This window comes from Hippichthys cyanospilos, chromosome 8, assembly GCF_059441005.1.
Source record: "Hippichthys cyanospilos isolate Australia breed blue-spotted pipefish chromosome 8, RoL_Hcya_1.0, whole genome shotgun sequence".
Classification (NCBI taxonomy): domain Eukaryota; kingdom Metazoa; phylum Chordata; class Actinopteri; order Syngnathiformes; family Syngnathidae; genus Hippichthys; species Hippichthys cyanospilos.
The window spans coordinates 10,958,035-10,980,154 of NC_142376.1; the positions used below are offsets into that span (position 1 = coordinate 10,958,035).

The 22,120-nt window shown below is 38.7% G+C and overlaps 2 protein-coding genes across 3 annotated transcripts; one reads left to right on the plus strand and one right to left on the minus strand.

The window, feature by feature from the left end:
- Positions 1 to 1,827: 1,827 nt before the first annotated feature.
- On the plus strand, positions 1,828 to 5,407 carry tmem254 (transmembrane protein 254). Its single transcript, XM_088421305.1, has 4 exons — positions 1,828 to 1,974; positions 3,515 to 3,618; positions 4,776 to 4,835; positions 4,931 to 5,407. Exons 1-4 carry the CDS (start codon positions 1,888 to 1,890, stop codon positions 5,046 to 5,048), a joined length of 369 nt encoding a protein of 122 aa, XP_088277431.1. The 5' UTR covers positions 1,828 to 1,887; the 3' UTR covers positions 5,049 to 5,407.
- A 1,693-nt stretch (positions 5,408 to 7,100) lies between these two features.
- LOC148420137 (uncharacterized) lies at positions 7,101 to 20,210 on the minus strand. 2 transcript variants are annotated; one of them, XM_088421303.1, is made up of 11 exons: positions 19,185 to 20,210; positions 15,723 to 16,053; positions 15,458 to 15,574; positions 14,123 to 14,364; positions 12,963 to 13,128; positions 12,266 to 12,365; positions 12,044 to 12,119; positions 10,959 to 11,084; positions 9,588 to 9,755; positions 8,285 to 8,342; positions 7,101 to 7,771 (listed from the first exon to the last, which is right to left on the minus strand). In XM_088421303.1, exons 1-11 carry the CDS (start codon positions 20,060 to 20,062, stop codon positions 7,673 to 7,675), a joined length of 2,361 nt encoding a protein of 786 aa, XP_088277429.1. In that variant the 5' UTR covers positions 20,063 to 20,210; the 3' UTR covers positions 7,101 to 7,672. The 2 variants fall into 2 exon arrangements, with proteins under 2 accessions (XP_088277429.1, XP_088277430.1); XM_088421304.1 differs by having other exon boundaries at positions 19,947 to 20,206.
- Positions 20,211 to 22,120: the final 1,910 nt, after the last annotated feature.

The window sequence follows — 22,120 nt, forward strand, 5'->3', positions numbered from 1 at the left end:
ACCTTTAACCCCCATGTCTCCAACCTGGCTGAATGCGCTGAGTGAGCAGAAAATCATCACTGCTATTCTCCAGGTTTGATGTTCCATATGAATACTGCCAACATAGTGGTGAACCAGAGTATGAAGAAGAGCATTAGAACATGAAGGACATACATTCAAATACGCTGAAAGTTACACAATGCTACAGGTCAAAGTTGTATTTGCACATGTATTTTAAAACAGTGCAGTGTGAAGGTGACTCACGGTACCTAAACAAACCAAGCCAATCTTACATCTTTATCTGGGTAACCACCAGAATCAATAGCTCCAAGTGAAGATGGCTCCTCAAAGTCCTATGGAGTCCATCCAAATCCTGTCAAAGATCAGAAGCCACTTTGTGTTCAGTTTAGTGTCTCCACCCTTAAAAGCTCACTATTTCATGACATCAACATTTGGACAAAAATGATGATTATGATGATTTTTCTCCATCTAAGGTCGGCCAATTCTACTTAAATGGCCAAAAGATCCTTTGTTGATTTCATACAGAAATAACACTGGTATTATATATATAAAATATTCATGATCTGGTTCAGCTGTATTTTACAGTAAATTTTATAAAATATATTTGGGCCATTTTTTTTTTTTTTTTGAGGGATATCTATCGATAGCGCCATAATTTTCTGAATGGTCTCATTGCGGTCTTTAGTTCAGCATGGAACTTAAAGAGTAAATACTTGATATGGCTAACTTTATATATACAATACAATGAACAATCGATTAAATATGTGACTGTGGTTACCCCTTCCAAGCATTTAACAAATGCCGAATCGCCCAAATGTTTATAGGTGCTATAAAATGCAGTTTTTGTTTATTACCTGTGTACAAAGACAATAAAGACATTACAGTATATTCTATTGTATTCTATTTCAGCATTCTCATACTTTTGAAAAGTTATATTTTCATTCCATTTCACTCATAACATTTGCACGAGTGTGACACGAAACTTGGGACAAAGAAAATGTGTACAGTACACCCTCCATATATATTAACATTTAGAGGTCACACATTCAATCACAGGTTCCTTTTTTTATTTCAAGTGTTAGGATAGAGACGGATCTATAAATAGCTGACACTGAATGAGATAATTCAGCCACACAAAACCTAATTATAAGTGATCTTCTGGCTGAATTCTGTATCAATTTTAATCAAATTGTATTTAATGATAAAATACAAAATGACCTGGTGTTTGGCTGGGAAAACACCATTTATGAAATTTATCTTGTTAGTAACGCTATATTTTGCATGGGCATTTATTATAATGAATTGATGTGTTCATAAAGCATGTCTGATATCCTTATGTTAAATTTTGTTTTATTATTGCACATTTGCAATCAATATGTCAGAGTTAGGTAGGAGTATTGTGCGCTATTGAACCAAAATGCAACACGTAGGTTTTCTCTTTAAGCTCTTCTTTGCTAGCATTTGCTGTTTGTTTAAAGATTTTGCTATCAATTTTAGTACAGTTTGTGTCGTTCGCAATCTCGAAATGTCGTATGCTGTCGTAAAACGAGGACCCCCCAGTGACAGTGCATGTAATATTTTCACAACCACAAGAGAGCGCAATTATGGCGGCTGAATTTAGCCGAACTTCCTGGTACAATAAATGAGTATTGTGCAATCTAAAAAAAACAACAACAACACTTCGTTAAAAATAGTGGAATCAATCAATGTCATAGATGGAATCCCTTTCCAGCGTAGGTGTGTTTATATTAATTGTAAGCGAAGCGTGTCCAATGCAATTCAAATAAATACAATGTATCCATCCAGCCTGCTGCAGTTGAGGTTGATCCACATTGTCAACACGAACATATTTGACGGAGGGACCTACATCCAACACCAGCAGTAAGGATGGCTAAAAGTGGTGGAAGTAATTATTTTAAAAGAACCAGCCTCTTTTGGATAATTTCCATTACTTTCGGGTTGGTGTATTTTGCTGTAAGTTAAATTCGTCAATTCACACTCTAGTTTTAAACGGGCATGACATAATACATGCCGTTTTCGCAAACTTTACGTCGACCCGTGTTGCGTTGAGGGTCCCCAGGATACTATGCAACTAACTTTCAAAATGAATGACAAATAATTTGTTTGGCTTTTTATCGCGTATGTATTTTCTCGAGTGCTCATTTACCGTCCAGTATTTTGTGACAGTTTTGTGTTGTCTTAATATTGACTCCCAGGCCATTGCCATTGTTTGTTAGTTTGTCATTCGTGTGTTTTATCTTATCGGAATCACAGTGGCGTCCAAAAGAAAACAGGTTTTGCGTTTTCCTTTTGCGCAAGGTCCAAACTGCAAGTGAACACGTCTTTACTTACTGCAGATCCAAGTTGGACACAGGAGCCTTTCACGTACTATCGTTTTTTTTAAACGATGTCATTATTTTAATTGCTGTTTGTTTGACTCTTATGCGTCCTCGTTTAAAATGTGACTCATGTTTTGATTTTGAATGTTCAGCTATACGTTATGGTCCACTTTTTGTCCTCTTGTTGTTGCCACGTTGCAGTTTGGTGCATCGAAGTATGTGGTTCTACTGAACCGTTTGGAAGAGTTGCATGAATGGGGATGACGTTACCCGAGCAACTCCATCCATCCATCATCTACTTAACCACATCGCCCTTAATTGGGTGATTATCATTAGCTGAAGAAAGTTGATTTTAGGTATGTGTTGGAATTTTGAACGAGATGTGGACAAAAGTTGTGGGCGCAGGGGTCCCTACAATACAATGAACCTTTTGTATTTGAGTGCAACAGCCATTGTCCATATGGACACAGACCTGAGGGGACACCGGTGGCACAGTTTACACATAGGCTACTGGAATCAGAAATTAACAACAAAAAAAAATGGAAAAATACATCTTACCTGCATATGTTTTGTAATCAATAGTCTTTATTCTTCCTACTCGTCACCTTGTTAGTATAATCAATCATATCTATATATATAATCATTTTTTTAATTCTTCTTGATACTAGTGCAGAGGATTTTCAGTCAAAAAATGACTGATATTCTCAACTCTTTATTTTACACTTTTGAGTCATCCTGCATGCATAACTGCATAGCTACAGCCTGTCATGAGCCGATTTCTCTCCCGAGGTGCATCAAATGTCATTTTTCAGCGGTCAGTCTCAAACAAGGTTTTAACTCTGTTCTGCATCCAGTCCATTCAGTCATGCTCCACACTCACACTGGACCTGCTAATAGCGTACCAAACTGAACAAACGGGCTAGTGTTGCTTGGCCTTAACCATAAGATGGGTTAAGCAATAGCCTAAGAGAAGGAAGGCGATCATATGTTTTGTAGGTGCTCCACTTGTTACAAAAAAACATTAGTTCTCTGTTGAGCAAACAAGCTTGGCTACATATTTGGCGGTTAATGAGTCACGTTGTAATTTCATGGTTTTATCATTTGGCCAGGGAGGGTTTATTTATTTATCTTTTTTTAAAATAATTAACATGGTGTCACTCTTTCTCTCATTGCAGTGCATTGTGTTTGCGCCTGAAATAATACCATACCATCTCATGGGTCCATTTGGTACCTTCTGCAGATATCTTGTTGACAACCATGCTAGCGTCTTGTACAAAGGGTAAGAGATAACTTCAGACGTGAGCATTGATTTATCTTGAGAGGGCAAAGAACAAACATTGGATGTTAATGCATCTATTTTTTTGGTATGAAGCTTCTTTTGTTTCAAAAGATTATCTTTCATATGTTTGCACTGTTTAATCAGTGATGCCTCACGGCTCGTTATCACCTAGCTCACCGGCACAATATGATGTCACGTGATGTTAAAGTGTGGCAATAAACACAACAATGGCTTTGCTGGGGATTCCAGTTTCTTGTTTTCTGATTCAGATTTTTCTCATGTGACTCCTAATTGGGCAGCTTTTCACACTACATGTCCTTGTCAATGGATAGTGTAAATATAGTGTGGTTATTTCCATTCTTTCCTATCTATACATGGTAGATTGAAAATATCCCCACACACCTATTAAATGTGGTTTTGTGAGTTAAAAAGAGAGACCAGAAAAACTATTTTTAAACTTCCAATGTCAACTTTGACAAGTTTAACTCAACTGGGGGGAAAAAAATGCCATTTTTGTGGTTTCACATTTGCACACACCCTCACAACTGCAGATGTGTCAGGAAATTTTCAGCTGTCACACTATTGAATATTTTAGAATTGATTATTCTATTAATTTCTTTGATTCATCGAATAATCAGATGAAGTGTAATTTTCATGAAGGTTTATTGCAAAAACATTTTCCCCAATTACTGTTTAGGTAGTATTGTCGAGTGGGAAAACAACAATTAAACAATAATTAAACAATACCACACGAGAGGAATTGATGCAGTACTCGCCAAACTTTTTAAAAGTAATTCAGTTACTGTTTCGGTCATTGTTTTCCTAATGTTTGTAAATGTCATTTTGATCAAATACAAAAGAACTACAGAAATCGCGGGTGTCGTTTTACACCACCATTCAAAGTGCCGCTGAATGCTTCTGCAGCATCAGAACTGTATTTCAGTCCAAACTGATGTCTTTAAACTTTTATCCACACAAAAAACCTATACATTCATATAAAGGGCTACATATGCATGAATACATATTTATTGTCACAATCTTTTTTAATTGAACACATTTAAATACAGAACATGAAGACATAACTACACTTATTTAATATTACAAAATATACGTTTTTAATGTTATATTTTTATAATTGATCTGCCTTGGTTTTCTAGGTGGTGGGCGACTTGGGCGATCCATCTTGCTGAGGCCTTGGTCTCCTTGAAGGTCTGCCGGTAAGAAAGAGGATGTTATCCACTAGATGGCGGTGTTTTGCCAAGTGTAAGCGTCATGAAAATGTAAACGTTGCACGTGTGATCTCCTGTTTCAGCAACAAAGGAATCACCATGCCCACCAGCTACTTGTGGTTCTTCCAGACCTTTGTGTTCGGCTTCGCTTCTCTTGGCCTGCTTATCAAATACAATCCAAAGCGTCCCAAACAGCATTGATGTGTCCTCAAAAGCGAGCCAGGAACATTTTGTAACCGAGAAACATTACACCGGAGCCTCTACTTCAGGGTTTAACCTTCAAAATATTGTAGTAAATAAAGTATTCCGAGAACTAGATCACGGAATTTTGCTAACTTGGATCACGTGTTGCTGTGATAACTCTGACTGTACAGATTTTGGGAGAGGAAATAGAAAGCTGAAAATGTAGTGTGATTTTATGAGATGTTTTCCTACATTCAGGATGTTTATATTCCAGGCACAATGATGATCTTCCGGCTGCTCTGTTTTACTTAAAAATGTTGCACTTGCCGTTCTTAATGCTAACAACTGAAATAAAAATTCTCACAGACAGCATCAAATTGTGTTTCTGCCTGCATTTGTTATTGATTTAATCAACTAATAGCCAAGTGATTCAGCAAAAGGACAATGGACGTCAATGTTCATTTCTTGGCCATTCTGCCACAATTCAATCAGGTGCAGAAGCAATTTTTGTTTGCTAGCTGATGCTTACGCAAATGTTTATATTAAAACATTGTTTTACCTTTGAACATTAACAAGTTTGCTAGCTCCTGCTAAAAAAAACATGAGATGCCATCCAATGTCCTCCTTGTACAAAACATGAGATGTCCTCCAATTTCCTCCCTGTACAAAAGTAATATCACAAAACTTGTAAAATACTGCAGTGAAAATATAAATTGGTTACTCAAATGTCAATTTAAGGAGGTCAACGATTTCTTGGTATGATAACTAACTAGGCAATATTAACTTGTTGGATTTGAAAGTTGGCTACTGCACTTTTATAGATTCTTTTAGATAAGAATCTAGTTTTTAGGATTGTCTCGTCTTGCGCACCTGCACTTTGTTTTTGTACATGTAAAACGCAGAGGATAGTGAGAAACGCAATTTCGATTCCTTTGTATGTTAAGCACATGTGAAGAAATTGACAATAAACTTGACTTTGACTTTTATGAAATCCTTTGGAGGGTTTGATAGAAAAATAGTTTACCGTATACCTCCCACCTTTTCAGATATATACATATTGATTTCTACATATACTTGTGTGGCGGCTCAGTGGATGAGTGGTTAGCACATCCGCCTCATTGTTCAGAGTCCCAAGGGTCAAATCCAGCTGCTCCAGCCTTCCTGTGTGGAGTGTGCAAGTTCTTCCTGAACCCGCATGGGTTCTCTCCAGGCACTCCGGCTTCCGCCCACACTCCAGAAACATGCGTGGCAGATGTTTAGCACGTATTAAAATGTCCTTAGTTGTGATTGGCTGCGTGGATATTCGGAGGGTCCCTCACCAACTGGCCGAAGACTGCTGGGTTAGGCACCAGCAAGCCAGCGACCCTAGTGAGGATACGCGGCTACAAATAAATAATATACGCGTGCTGTACATGGCTTATGTTCCTTCCAAAGCATTTATAAGTGCCACAAGATGACGCCAAAACCTTGAAAATTGTGGGTTTGACGTCCTTCATGGTATCTTGGTCCAAGGAATTATATTAAACTGAGGGGAGGAGCTAAATTTAGTCTCGGAGAAGCAACATTTACAGGTGGCTGCAAGTCTAATTTTGAAATATTAAATTGTTGACCATGATTTGTAGGAGGGACATTTGGATGACTCACACACACAATTGCAAGAATGCAAATTCAATTAGTGCTTAATTTCTTGAACATTTGTTGGAGATGAATGGTTTCGAAGTCACCAGGACGGTGACCCTCATGAGGATATGCACTTGAGATGATGCATGAAATAGAATGCTTTAAAAAACATTTATTGTAATTATAGCTTTACCATGACACTAATGTATATACGAAAAAAAAAAACTATCTTGTAAGCCTACAATAAAAATTAGCCTGGCTCGTAAACCAAGGTCAAGAATATACATTTTTTTCTCTTGAAACTGTATAAGCTGTCTACTATTGTTTCTATTTAGTGTTAGCATTCATACGTAATAATATTGTAACTAATATGAATCCATTCTCATCTAAACCTCTCTATCTAGTACAACGATGAAGACGAGTACTTACGTACATAAAAAAAGCATCATGTTAAATACACTATACTTTTATTATATATATACAGTATATATATCTTCACAATGTTTCTGCTTGGAGTGAATATAATGACTATACAACAGTATAAATAACTCCGAAACATATTTACACCCGTTCAAAAATAATCATTTCGTAATATATTTTTATGTGAAACTCTTATATTTTTTTATTTACACAGATAAACACTCGCCAGTCACTCAATGTTTGCACTTGCAAAATCAAATGGAGTCCAAGAGTTCAACTAATATCGTGCATGAAATGCTTCCATGCATGTCTACCGGGGGACTTAGGCCAATACCGCATCATTCGTGCTCCTCCATAGAGAGGAAACTACATGAGTTTTACACAACCTCGCTAACTACTCCAATGTAGGAAATAAACAATTATACAGTAAAGGTTTTTTTAATGAATATTTGCTCTATGATTGTATTGCTTTTCGGTACCCACACATGATGAACATGCATTGTCTGCATGTGATTCGAGTCCTGTCCTCCCGCGTTAAAGATGTGTCATTTCATCATGAGATTTAACCATTACTGTAAATCGTTTGAACATTTTTCTGGCGATCACCGCTCGAGCCAGCATAGGGACGGATAGCGCTCACTTAGCGTCTTCCGCAGCTGAGCGCTTTGTGTCTTATCCCTCGTTTCCACCACACACTCCACCTGGCAACACAAAAACACACACGGTCAATATGTGTAACTTCGCCTCATTCCAAAGCTGTCACCTTGTGACAGCTCTAGGGTCTGGGGAAATGATGTATTGACAAAACATCACAAAGCAAAACTGTATTGCATTAGTCCAGCTTAGTGCACTTCAACAAAGGAATTGGCGATTTTGTATGTCTTATGGCATAAAACTACTTGACAGCAAGGGGCAAACCTTGTGTTTTCTTCATTGCCTGATTCAATTTCCGCAGAAGAGCAGATGGTTGATCTTGTAATGTCTGTTAATACATTCCCCAGGTGGTCTACATGGTGCGACTTATGCTCTCCGATAAAACATCACTTCAGCAATCTCTACATTGTGCTTCCAAATGTTTTGAGCGTATTCCATCATTTTTGGGTATCTTTTTTTCTAACAAACACTGTCGTCTTTGTTTTGCTTTTGCAAAGTGGTGAAAGACCATTGACATTTAAACAACAGTTGAGCAGACAGATTGACTGTTCAATACTGACCTTTGCCCTGAAGAGATCCGACCTGTCGCTATGCCTCCGATGGCTGACGTCCAACAACCTGTGGAAGGAAACAACACATTCAGATGTTTAGTATCAAAGCCATGGCTATGTTCACACAAAACCGTCTGCATTCTTCTGAAAAAAAGCCTCGTACACACGCTTCAAGAAATGCATCTGTCCATTAGAGGACACTGGATACTGAACAGTTGTAATGTAAATGCCAAGTAAGAGGTGACGCTGTAGCGCAGACGCAGGCAGTTGTCGAAAAACAGAAAAAGAAGCCTAAGCACAGAATTAGAAGAAGAAAAAATGGAAAGAAAATAAAGAAAAGGAGTTTATTAGAAGAAAAAGAAAGGAGAAAAAACAATAACATGGATGGCAGAAAAAGAAAAGGAAGAAGAAATGAAAGGAAAAAGAAGAGGGAGCAAGAAACAGAAGGAGGAATGAAAGGAAAAAATAATAAAATGGAGGGTAGAAGAAGAAATGAAAGGAAAAAATAATAAAATGGAGGGTAGAAGAAGAAAAGGAAGAAAAAGAAATGAAAGGAAAAAGATTAAAATGGAGGTTAGAAGAAGAGGAAGATGAAGAAAGCAAAAGCAAGCAATAAAAGCAATAAAAAGCAATAAAAGCAAAAGCAAGCAGCGCAGATTGCGCAACCACAACACAATTGTCCGCCATTAAGGTTGTTGTAATGCCGTCACGTGAGAATTGGGATGTTACGTCACCAAACTGCAACATCGCGGCATCATCGGAGGAACATGCGTATTGGCGTTTTAGCACATATGGTTTCATGTCTGAGTGAAAATAGAAAATGATTTATTTTTCTTTTTAAATATTGGCAGATTTCCATGTGTGTGGTGGTTACTTATTTATTTGTTTAACATTTGTTCATTTAGATGTGTTAAATTCTCCATCTATCCATCCCTTTACACATACATGGTCGCAGGCTTGCTGGTACCTATCCTAGCTGACTTCAGGCAGTAGGTGGGGCTTAACTGGTGGCCAGCTTATTAATCGCAGGTCACCATATCATTCACGCACCCAATCACACCTAAGGACAATTTAGTGTGTCCGATACACCTGCCATGCATATTTGGGGGCTGTGTGGGAGGAAGCCGGAGTACCCGGAAAAAAAAAAACCATTACAGTACATGCAAATGCGGGCATGGTAATTAAGCCAACATATTCATTTCAAATATATATGTATCAAACCCTAATCAAAATTCATCATTAACAACAAAACGTGAGTTTATCCAACACTGAGATGTTTGCTGACCAAACAGAGATAGAACAGTTGACTGACCTGACGTCCTCTCTGGACAGGATGTCCAGCAGCTTGGCCATGTCTCCGGGCCATTCTCCCAGCTGCACGGAGAACTTGCTGACACGGTCTTCCAGCACCAGTGCTCTGTCCACACACTGCCTCACCAGATCAAGCTCCATGTTGGCACTGCTCACAACGACTGCCACCCTACACAGACACGTTGCAATATTGTTTGAGCACAGATTTGACCAACTGCAGTGAGAGACACTCGGACTCACTCAGCTTACTTAGGCTTTCCAGCACTCATCGGAAAAGAGAAAAATCACCCAGGTAGGACACATTTACTGGGCAGTAACTAATAAGGGTGAGACGTGTAATTTTATTTTTATGTATTTATTTTTTTTAAGGATGTTGGCCCAGAAGTGCAATGAGGCATGCAGAGGATCTGGTGCCTGGCAAGCCACTGTATTTGTCACACACCCAAATGTAGTGAGAAAGTCAGACAATGCTTCAAAATAAAATGCGGGATGTCAAGTCATGTATGAAACAATGATTTTATTTTGAAGTTCCTTCCGGTAGCAATGTGGTGACAACGGCCTACTACTTAATAATCTTTACCACCTAGCGTGAGCAGCATTCGATGTGTACAACGCTTTGTTCTTTTTTTCTCGATTTACGTTCTATTTTTCGGCTGAGTGTTTTTTTTTAATGTATTTTTTTTTATGTAGTTTTTTTTGACCGCGAACAACACAATGGGCCCCAAAGGGGTAAGCGTTAGGGTTAGGCAATGACGTGATATTTATGGTTAATGTTAGGGCCTAGGAAATCAGACTCAGAGATAGCTTTATCCCCAGAACTATTGATGAACAACCCCATCAAACACTTTTTGACTATTGGAATGAATAACAACTAAGATTGTGGAAAATATTGCCAATGGCACACTCCCAGAAACAAACGCCATATTTTCTTCTATTGTCATTTTCTGTTTCTATATAAATATTCCAATAGCTTCATTCATAGAGTACACTAATGCCGTACGAGTCATCAAATCGATTGGAAAACTCTATTAACATGCATGTTGGAGGACAAATTCACAACTCAAATGATGTCTGCAGACTTTCAAAGCAACAGCGGGTTATCACAATCTAATCTGTGTGGACTGTGAGTCAGAATAGTTTGTTGTTTACAATTCATCACGCAGCACGGCAGAATTACTGCGATTGAAGCGATCGAATCATTTGAGAGCCTGCTCCAGGGAAAGCGTGACAGAACGACACGCTATTGCAACAATATGACAGTGTTTGCATGTAAATGAGAACAACCCCTTCTCTAATACTGAGCGAAGCAACCGGAAAAACACTCCTGAAGTCCCACCTCTACAAATCTGAAAGTGGAACAAATGAAACTCACCTTTTGCCTTTCAATTCTGTCAGTTGTCCAGCCAAGATGGCAGCCAAACCCATGGCTCCCTCCGTGTCCACGGTGGAGCGCTCAAACTCTTGAAACCTCAACATCGCCACCAAAGAATCTTCTTCACTGCAAAGGAGGAACACATCAAATCTTTAATGAGTGCTCAGATCAAAATAAGTGAAATTGAGCAGCGTCATAATATATTTTAGCAGTTGAATTTACAATGAGATCATTACGAAACTTTTATTTTAGATTTATTTTTCCTTTAAAACACTAGAACAGCCAAATCTCATCAGAAACAGCACAAGAAAAAAACACATCAATGCGATGCCACAGGAAATCACAGAGTAAATGGGACTCAAACTGTACAATTGTATCTCGCCAGTGTAACCCGGGGGATGTGTTGGACACTCATAAATATGAATCAACCACATGTATTTTGAGGACAGTACACAGGTTTCATTTCCTTTCAGCATCACTACTGGAGTGAGATATTAACATGAAAATATATTGCTTACATTTGGATTACTGATTCCACATCATTCAGACACCTCAAAGTTTAAAATGTGCTTTCCTTATTGTATTATTGAAATTTTAGAGTGCATATATTTAGGTCCAGAAGTATGACTGTGACATTTATTTATTTATTATAATTTTACCTTCAGAAACCACCACAGTGGAGTTTCCAAATAAGTAAATAATACGACAACAACAAATGACAATAAGAATAGTATAGTTACATAAATATTGCATCTAGCAATATTTGGGGATAATTTTCAGAGGAGTGCTGAAAGTTTCCAGACAAACAAACATAAAACAAACTGACATACAATCGCATGAATAATGTATCCATTGTAAAGCATCCTTGAGTGTCTTGAAAAGCGCTATGTAAAAGTGATGCATTATTCATTATTATTAACCAATTACTAAAGCCCAGCAATGTGCAATGTTGAAATGAGTCATCTGAAGGATGTCATTAAAACCAAATGTTTTGTCCAGTAGTGCCTCTTGGCCCATCATCTAATGAAGGTATTTACATTCGGACAAAACTATACACTCCAAATTTTCGGTTTGTTTTCGAATACCTGACAGAGATGACTTTATCTACGAGTTTCTTGGCCAGCTGGAAGGTGTTGATACCGAGTGAGCACTCCATGAGATCTGACAACAGGAGAGCAACATATGTTGCGTTACAAGAGGATCAGCACAAAAACAGGACAGGTGAATGCATATTCAAACTTGCTTTGATCGACTTTGACTCCACATTTAATTAATGAATTCAAGTCTTTCAAACGTGGCATGTTTACCTCCATACAGTTTGGTATTCGGGTTGCAATGAATGTCTTTGATGGGGCCATCTGTCTTCAGAGATTGCAGCAGCAAAGGAAAACCTTCAGGTTCTATTCCCTGTTGAAGAGAGTCCACACACAGAATTATTATGTGTACCGCAGCGCTTTTTGGACCACAGAAACATATAAAATAAATATTATGAAATATTCTTTCAGGCCGCCCTCATACGCACAGCCCCCTCACAAGCACTGAGCGTACTGTAGAATGTGCCGCACAAAGATTTATTTGTGCATCTTTAATTCTTTGATCACAGTAAATTAGTAAGAGCATCCGTGCATTTTCACCTCCGCCAGCCCCCGTGCGTTTTAATGCAAGGCACTTCGTTAAATCCAAGAGACTGTATTATATATTTGAGATGAAAAATAAGAAGCTCATCCTTTCCTCCAGTGTAAACAGACCTAAAGCTGTCAGACTTTTAGCAGTGGGCAGATAATGGAGCCAAGAAAAACAGGGAGGAATATCAAATGCATTTATCTTGTTAAGAAAAAACAGACTCAATGAGAAACCTCCTTGGAGCCGCACCAGAGAAATGTAGGAGGCGAGCAAGAAAAAGAAGGGTTTATGGGGAATAGGACCTCATTTTGCTCTAAAAGAACCAATTTAACTCATACTGTAGAATTTGTTTTTATATATTCTTCTTGTGCGTTAACTTACAATGACTAGAATGTTTGAGTTGAGATGCTTGATGGCTGCCGCCGTGCCTGCCAGTAGACCGTACTGTCCAGCCGCAGGGACCACCACCGCATCAAGTTTGGGTACTTGTTCGTAGATCTCCATGCCCACTGTGCCCAGTCCTGCCAGGTAGGTCGCACTTTCATCTCTGAACAGCACAAAAATGTTGTCTTAATTACCTTTTTCAAACTGTTAACTATCAGGAAATACAAACTCCAACTCCATTAAAGTTGTGTAAAATAGAACTAAACACGTAGTACAAAGCTCTGCAAAACTTATTCAACCTATTTTTGCCTGAATACACAAGAACACATTATATATAACTCATTCAGTGTAAGCTCTTTTCAGACCCTTCTTCTATTTAAAGAAACAAATATCGTACTGTAGATAAGAACCTGGAATTGAAGGTCTGGACTACGCACTCTAAAAAAAGTTAAAAATAACCTAATTATGGGTCCAAAAAAAGACAGATGCAATACATATTTGAGTCAATCTGACCCAACGTCCTTGGTTGTTTTCCATAAAAATAATGTCAAAATGGGTATTTTGTTTAACTCAAATTGGGTTGTGTTATAAAAAAACAGAAACTTAGGTCAAATCAACCCAAATGTTAGGTTGGTCCTTTTTTGAGCCATAATCGGGTTATTTTTGACCTAATTGTTTTTGGAGTGTGTAAAAACAAATAAACACGTCTTTGGGATTGAAGGTCTGGACTGTGCACTCCAAAAACACAACATTGAGATTGAATGACCACTCTGTGTCAGCTATTTACAAACCCATTATTATCTGCAAACCGACATTGAATTCCTGTGACCTCCTGACTAAAAGATATTGTCATATTAATTCGAAAACAAGAACAAGTGAAATTTTGACGTGTTATTTTGAAAAAAAAAAAAAAAAGACTTTGTGCTATTCTAAAGGTTTGGAGAACTTGATCTACACACACCCGAAAAACTATAAGGAGATATTTGCTTTTCCAAGTTCTCATTCAACTTTTTAAAACATAAACAAAGTTAAGAGTTAGGGATTGGACTTTTAACTGACAAGAATATTTTCCCTTTCATCATCTTATCATTTGTGATCTTATACATTTCCAACACTACTTCATTTGAGGTGAGGTAAACTGAGGAGAAAATACTCACTCTTGCAGGTAGAGGTATCCATTGTCTTTTGCCAGATGGCGGCCGTGGTTCTGAGAGTCTTGACCAGTGCTGCCATAGGATATAACCATAGCGCCATAGTCTCGGTAGATCCTCAGACGAGGTGAAGAGCAACATGACGGCATGATTGCAAACACGGGGATCTTCAGCTCCACTGCATGGTGGGCCACAGCCAGGGAGAAGTTACAGTCAGTAGCAACGATCACCCCCTTCCTCTGCTGCTCCTGCAAACAAAGAATGATCTATGATCAAGATCAAGGGACCATTGTTTTCCTTTGTCAAATAAATTCAAATCAAAGCAGTCTGGGCCTGGAAGGGGGCTCCTCCCACCTGTGGTCCCTTCTGAAGGTTTCTGATTTTCCCCAAATTGGGGTTTTTGAGTTTTTCCTTCCCCATCTGGGAGCTTTGACAGGGGATGCTGTTGTGTACCTTACACCGAAAAGATGTCTGTATGCCTTCTTTTTCATGACTTCTTTATTCAAAAGAACTCTCGACATGACCTCTTTTCATCTGTGAAGCCCTTTGAGACTTCGGCGATTTAGGGCTATTCAAATAAAATTTGGTTTGATTTGAAACTTGAATCTTCTTGAGACCCAGTCTATTCACTGGAGTTCACTATAGTTTACATTTGTGTTTGCTCTATGTCGTTTGTATTATGTGTTTTGATGGAATAAAAGATTGGACATCAATGAATAGGCTGAGCATGAAAGGGATTGTTCCACAAGGTATTTTGTTTTTATTCTTTTCAACAATCCATCCATTTTCTCTATGGTTCACTTAAAAAATACACAAAATCATGACATTGGTCATTAAATCCCAATCCTAAATCACAATCATGCAGAATGAGTACAAAAAACAATTACAATTACAATTTTAGTTTTTGGCGATATTTTCCAGTTTCAATTATCTGCGTCATTTTATGTCTTGGGTATAGATCTCTGAAAACAAATGTTGGAAATAAGCACTTTAATCAACTCTAGTGCAGTCCTCATCAAGCATCTTGATGAACTTTCTCTTTGCTTCAGGTCATTTCATTGTCATAACATTTAATTAATCGCAACCGGACCGTTCAGGTTGCCTTCAACGATTTATTCCTCATCTTGGCGGGGTTCATTAGTTCATGAGCAAGCACTCGCCCGGGTGTCGGAAACCCAATTATTTCTCCTTCAAGTTAAAGGTTACGTCGCACTTAAAGACACCTTTACCTAGTTCCCTAACATTGCACACACAAACTACTGTACCGCTACATCTGGCTGACAAAGCAGATTCGAATGTCACATGACCGCACAGGCAGAAAAGGATCATCCTTTGTTTTACCTGTGTGAGGGAAGAGAGCAGGTACAACACTCCTCTCTCCTTGACTGAGCCCGTGTAGTGCAGGTGCTCCTTCTTCAGATAAATCTCCATACCATATTGTTTGGATAGTCGTGAGTACTGAGAAGCACAAGACAGATTGTAGTATTTTATGGTAAAGGAATTTCAATCATAAAGTCGCTCCTAAAAATGCACTAGAATTAAAACAAAAATGTTCTCATTGAATCTGATCTAGATGTGTCAAAGATTTGTTATTGTGGTCGTTTACTGTGCAAGGTGTCTTCTGTATCCCTGATTGGATAGTGAAGGCGGCGGCGCTTATGTCCTCAAAGCGCAAGTACTGAATAGGCGGTCTCGGGACGATCCTGAACTCGCTGACTCGTCTGGTTTTTGGCGGTTCCTTTAGTGTGATTACAGGTGTTTCGACCTTTGCTCTGGTGACGTGGACTTTCACGTCCCCGTTGAGGAGTTCCTCCTCACCAAAGTCCTTCAACCTCTCTGGTTCAATGAGTGTCGGTCTGCGGCCCACGGCGCCATTACTGAGCAGCACTCCTTTGTAAGATTCATCTGGATCCGCAGGGCCCAAACGCAGCTCCTCTCTAAAAAGTAGAAGTCCAGATATCTTTGAAACACTGTCCATGTTTTACACCTAAAAAATGATACAAGATGACTGACTATTGAAAAAAAGGGTTTTAGCCTCCACTCTAACAAATTTCATCAATCAAGTGGCTAAAAAGATTTCTAAGATGTTTTTCTACATTATTATGGATATTTGGTAAGTAAAACACAACGTAAAAAAAGTGTCGTTCAAATAGAGTGTCATTGGTATTATTTGACTTTTTTAATGTTATAATATGGACGTTCGCTGAGGGACAAGAGCAAAATGTCCGTGTGTATGTCTCTTTCTAAACATGTGAGGGAGACGTTGCTGTCATGTCCCAAAATGACACAGCCAAATGGCGCACCGTTCCCCCTCCTTTCCATCTTAAATGTAAAAGATTGAAAATATTGTGACTCTGGTAAGACAGCCATTCGGCTAACCATTGTGGTACTTCTGGAAACAAGAATGTTAAGCGTACCGCTGTGTTTGACGTCACAGTGTCCTTTTGTGAAAAACGGATTTCACAAAAAATCCAGAGTTGAGCATGAAGCCCAGCAGTGTGAACCTAGCCATGAAGGTATAGCCAGAGATTTTTCTATGGGGTGGCCAGCATATCACAACATCTCAGCCAGGGGTGGCATGCACATTCAGGCTTTCATATAATAAATATTTTTGCATTTTATTATATAACTTTAAAATTTAGTTTACGTAAATAACTGGTAATTGTTAAAGGGTATAATAATACTGCATGCATGTAAAAATGACAGAACTTTTACAGATATTGAATTTTTTTCCAAGGTGGCCTACCTCTGGCCACCTCCCAGCATTTCAAAAAGATGTTTAAGGAGCAGCCTTTTTTGTACTTTACGCTGGGACAGGTTAAATAACTGGATTTTTAAGGACAATATTAATGTACACTTTTCAACAACCTAAGACATCAGTGAACTTACGAGTCAAATAAAATGCGGGACATTCTAATTGGGATATAAAACCAAAGCCAATTAAATGTTTGAAAGTGAATGTCAGAATGTTCTGGAAGTGGGAGTTTTAGTATTTAAGATTTTTTATAGTTTTGACCTTCAATAACTGAAATAAATATGAGCCAATTCCTGAAACTGATATTACTAAGAACAACCTCTCCTGTCTAAGAAGAATGGATTCACCTTTCATGTCAACACAACTTTCTATTCACTGTGACAGATTGCATCTGCAGTACAAGGTAACTTATGATTCATTAGTTGTCCACTTTTTCTTTTCATGGCTCACACAAATGAATAAAGTGGCAATTACGGCTCAAAGGCATGGTCATTTGATTTATAGCAGCCTGGTAGATTGGGTTCAAATATAATAGAACAGCCCTTTAAACAGTCAAGTGTCATTTCACATTATCTGACCATAATGTAAAAACCTTGTGAACAAAACATCAAACTGGTGGAGCTTCTTTTGCCACCGCCGAGTTAGTTAGCAGGCCTTTCACACAGTATAAACATAATAATAGGCTTATAGCCTTTGGAGATTAACCCCGTCACCTAGACATTAAAGAAGCTCACATTTGGTTAATGACAACGTTTGAAACTCTGCGTTTGTGTGTGCTCCAGAGCCTGTCCACATATAATTAGATATAAACTGGAGTAAAGGGTGCGGTTGTCAGGAAGTGTGATAAGTATGATGTACGATACACTTTAACTTGAGTCTACTTTCGCTCTGTTTCTTTACTGTTGCTTACATTCTGGACTTCGGCGAGCGGTAGTCAGCTTTCCAAGCAGCCTGATTGCATTTTAGTCATAGCTACTTCTACTTAAACCACCACTCTTTGACCTTTTACTCTGTCATCTAGCTCCATTATTACCCTCTGCCCCACTTATCAGAGGCTCGCAGTCCATTATTCCGCCACATAGTGTACTCGTAAACAACACAGTGAATGAATGGAAAGGCCCGGGGCTGCAGCGCCGTTGTACAAAGTGTGCGCAGCTAACATTACCACATTTATTTCTTGTCTTATTTTTGTTCCCATTTAGAGAAGAGTACTCTCAAATGTTACAATGAAGCAGAACAGTTTTAGTACCGAGTCATCAGGGACACACAGGCAGAGGAGGCTCTGGCTCACCTCCATCTTGAAATTCAAGAAACAAACACATTTTATATCAAATTAATGTTATTTTTAATTATTTGGTTTGGGCAGTATAGGGATATTCTTTTTGAAGGGATGCCCTCACCCCCTAAATCCCTCACTTTGTGGTTTGAGGAGGCTTGTAATGAGTCATATATCTAGATCCAGTCATGGATCTGATATAATGTTTTGAGATCCATAATTTCATACAAGGTATCTTATATTTGTGTATTGCTTATTTACTTTTGCGCATTGCATAATAGCACACAGAAAACACATGCGGTGAAGCAGGCAGTACTCTGCCTCACTGAGGGGAACATACAGGAGCTTAAAAGTTCACGTTCCAACGTATAGTTAGCTGCAATTCTAAAATTAAGTGTGCAGCTGCAGCCCATTCATTCTAAAAACTTTGCCCCCAAAAACAGCAAGACTTGGATGACATATCTCACTTCGAAATTTTCTAAAAAATGGTAAGATACAGAATCTGGCTACTATAGGAACATCAATGCCACAGCTCAAAGATCTGATTCCAAATCAAAGCAGAAAATACTGGTTCATCATTAATGGCTAACACATCACTATATGGTTCATACTTTTAAAATAGTCTGGCTGTAATTAGCCATGAACTTCATCATATATCTCTGCAAGTAATACCATTAGCAGATATAGTGAAGAGTAGAGGGGCTGTGTTGTTTTTCTGAAAACACCAGTTAATGAAACCCCCGAACTAAAATGAACTATTAAAACATGAAACAAGGTCATTGTATTAATTTTCCCCTGATAATGAATAGTTAAATAAAGTTATTGTTTAGTGATATGGCATACTCTTGAATTGTTGTATGGGTGAGCAAAAAACACTTAACAGCATATTCTACTTTAATTGGGTAATTCCAAAAAGTGTATTTCTATGTATACTTGCCACAAAAAAATGAAAAGCGTGTACGTAGGACAGAAGAAAGATAGACTGATTTCTAGAGTGCAACGCTTACATCAGGCATAAGATATTTTTTTAGCATTACCTGGCAACAAAAAAGAGAACGATATAAAGTGCCAAACGAAGGAGAAAGTCTACCAAGGCATCCAGGGAAGGAAGCAAGCTCTCTTGATTAAAAGCAGGGACAGAAGGCTTAGAAGGTAGGCAGACAAAAGATTGTGATGCTGTGAGGGACTTGGATGAATCTGGACAAGATGTGGGTGTAGACCTCTGTGGACAAAGAGTCTGTTTGGAGGTAAGTTTGGCTATTGTTAATTTGGAGACCAAAGCTGTCAAATTTTGATCCGAAGAACAAGCTGATTGGTTTGTTGATTCGATTTTGCTGTGAGGGGGACTATCTAGTGAAATCTGTAAAAGTGAAGGACAAGCAGGAGCAGGGACTGAGGCTGGAACTGAAGGTACGCTAGAAGTGTTGTTTTTGTTTAGGACTGGAGGTTGATTTTCATCACAGGAACTGGGTATTACTACTGGATTGATGAGGGTAGAGGAGAGCTCCATGCCTGGGTCAACACATGTATCCAAACTCTGCCAAAAAGTAACATTCTCTTTGCCGTTTTTAATCACAGGCTTCCATGAAAACAGGTCTTTTTTGGTATGAGGGGGACTTGTTTGAGCATGCTGAAAAAGTGGATTAAAAACAGAAAGCGGGACCGAGGTAGGAACTGCACTTAAATCAAAAGTCTCGTCTTTGTTCTGAGCTTTTTTGTCACACAGACATTGTATTACATCTGGTTTGATCTGGGTGGAGGAGCGTTCCGATGGGTCTGGGTCACTACACGATTCCCACCTGTGCCAAAAGGGGTCATTTTCTTCGATGTCTTTAAGTGCAGGCTTTGGTGAAAACAATCGTTCCAGTCGAGCACTCAAGTAGCTTGCGTAGAATAAATGGGCTGCAAAGTTCATCCTTGTGGAAGCAAAGTCCTCTTAGAATCCAAAACAGTTCTTTATTTGTATGTGAATCCTCCTCAGCTAAGGTGTGGGGGATACTGCCCAGTACAGCTCCCACGGTCTAAGCCCGAGTTCCCAAACTCTTACCCGGCTCAGAAGCTTTTTAAGAAGGGATTATCGAGGGACACATGCACGGTGACTCGGGAGCGTCTCTCCGGTGACTCGGCCCCTCCCAGCATTCTATTCTTGGGCCAGACCAGGATTACGTCCCCTGTGACGTAGACCAAATCAGACGGTCTAAGGGGATAGATGCAGACTTAGGGTTTATCTAAGGAGCAATGATCCAGAGGCTCAACCACACAAGGGAAACAACACAACTGTGAATGGTTTTGGATCAGAAAGTAATAGCCTGCACCTTCATTTTTCAAGCCAAGAATTAAGGTACCTGCAAGATGCTCTTTGGATAGCTGTAGACAACTTGAGATCCAAACGTTGAAATGTTGGTGCGCTTGATTAAAACATCAACTGGTGCTGGTTCTCTGACAGTATCCGTATTTGAATGAACTGTACACAGTGAATCTTAGCCAGCTTCAGCCCGAATGGACTCCAGCTTCTCAGTGACCCAGAAGAAGCAATATAGTGGATAATAGCTACGAGCAAAGGCGCATTGCGATACTTATTGCAATAAATTGGGCAATGTTTGTAAAAAAAAAAAATCTATGGCATATATCTTAAAATCACTGAAAACTAGACAAATTCTATTTATTCTTTTTCAAAGCCACACATCATTGACATCTCTGAGCACAGATTAAACATTCTTTTTGAAAAAGAAGCATCTCCAAATTTTTTCATTCAAGTATGCCCTTGACTGTGTTGGGAATACTCTTTCAGTTGGCACTGATTTGGCAGGAATACAGAGGTAAGCACTTTGCCACACATTCCAGCACAGGATAGTGGTGACAGTGCTCTTCCACCATAAACTGAAATCACTTGCGTTGGTGAAAAAAATACAGCAAAAACGAAGGAGAAAACTATTGTAATTTATCAAATACTGTACAGTGAAACCTCGAGATACTGTATGTTTTTTTTTTTTTCTTCAGGACTGCTGGGGAGGGTAAGGCTGGATAACATGCAGGATACCGGTCCCCGAGGACTGGAGTTTGACATCTGTATTCTATACCTATAAAAAAAAATAAATAACAGTATTTACTTCTATACCTGCAGTATGATATACACTTCAGTCCATAGCGAGTGAGAATATGAGAAGTCTGCCATAGATCCCGATGTATTCATTTACTTGTGAATTGCATATTTTTATATTGTCGCTCTATCCAATTCCAAAACTGAACCCACTGACCACATTATAGTGACCAGAATATCATTTGGGCTGTCTGGAGAACTCGAGTGAGAACCCCAGAAAACACAAAGAAAAAAATGGCTTCACCATGACTTCAGAAGACTGACAGGAGAGTGACCAACTACCAGCATTGTTGTCAGGGTTTGTCTGCTAGGCTAAATGCTAACCACTCAAACTCCAATGTCGAGTCCTCCAATGCCACATCCACTACACACAAAATGGGTGACCTGAAAAAAAAAAAACATAAAAAAGACTGTTCATGATTGATACATTTAATAAAGCATGGAAACATGGCTACACGCTCATATTCCTCAAGCTTCAGTGTAACTGTATTTGAGGCTCAACACGTTGCAAAGTGAGGTTTAACGGCCAGATTATTATGTTCCATAAAGCACAGACTTCAACTGATGACAACTTTATTGCAAGCTCGCGACCCGAGTAAGTGAAGGTCGTCCAGAAAAAATGGATCAATGCCTAAAAAAATCTCTGTCTCCTTAAAGTGTAGCTGCGGTGACTGATATTTTCAGTCGTTCATTTTCAATTTAATAATTAAAAATGAGGCAAATTTTTGTTCAAAGATGTTGATGCCGCTCATGTCACTGAAAGCTATTTTAAAAGCTACTTTTTTAAGAAAAACTTGCAAATAGAATAATATTTGAATACCTTTAAACAATAGTCTGTATATTATACCAAGATAGTGTATGTCAGGTAGTTCC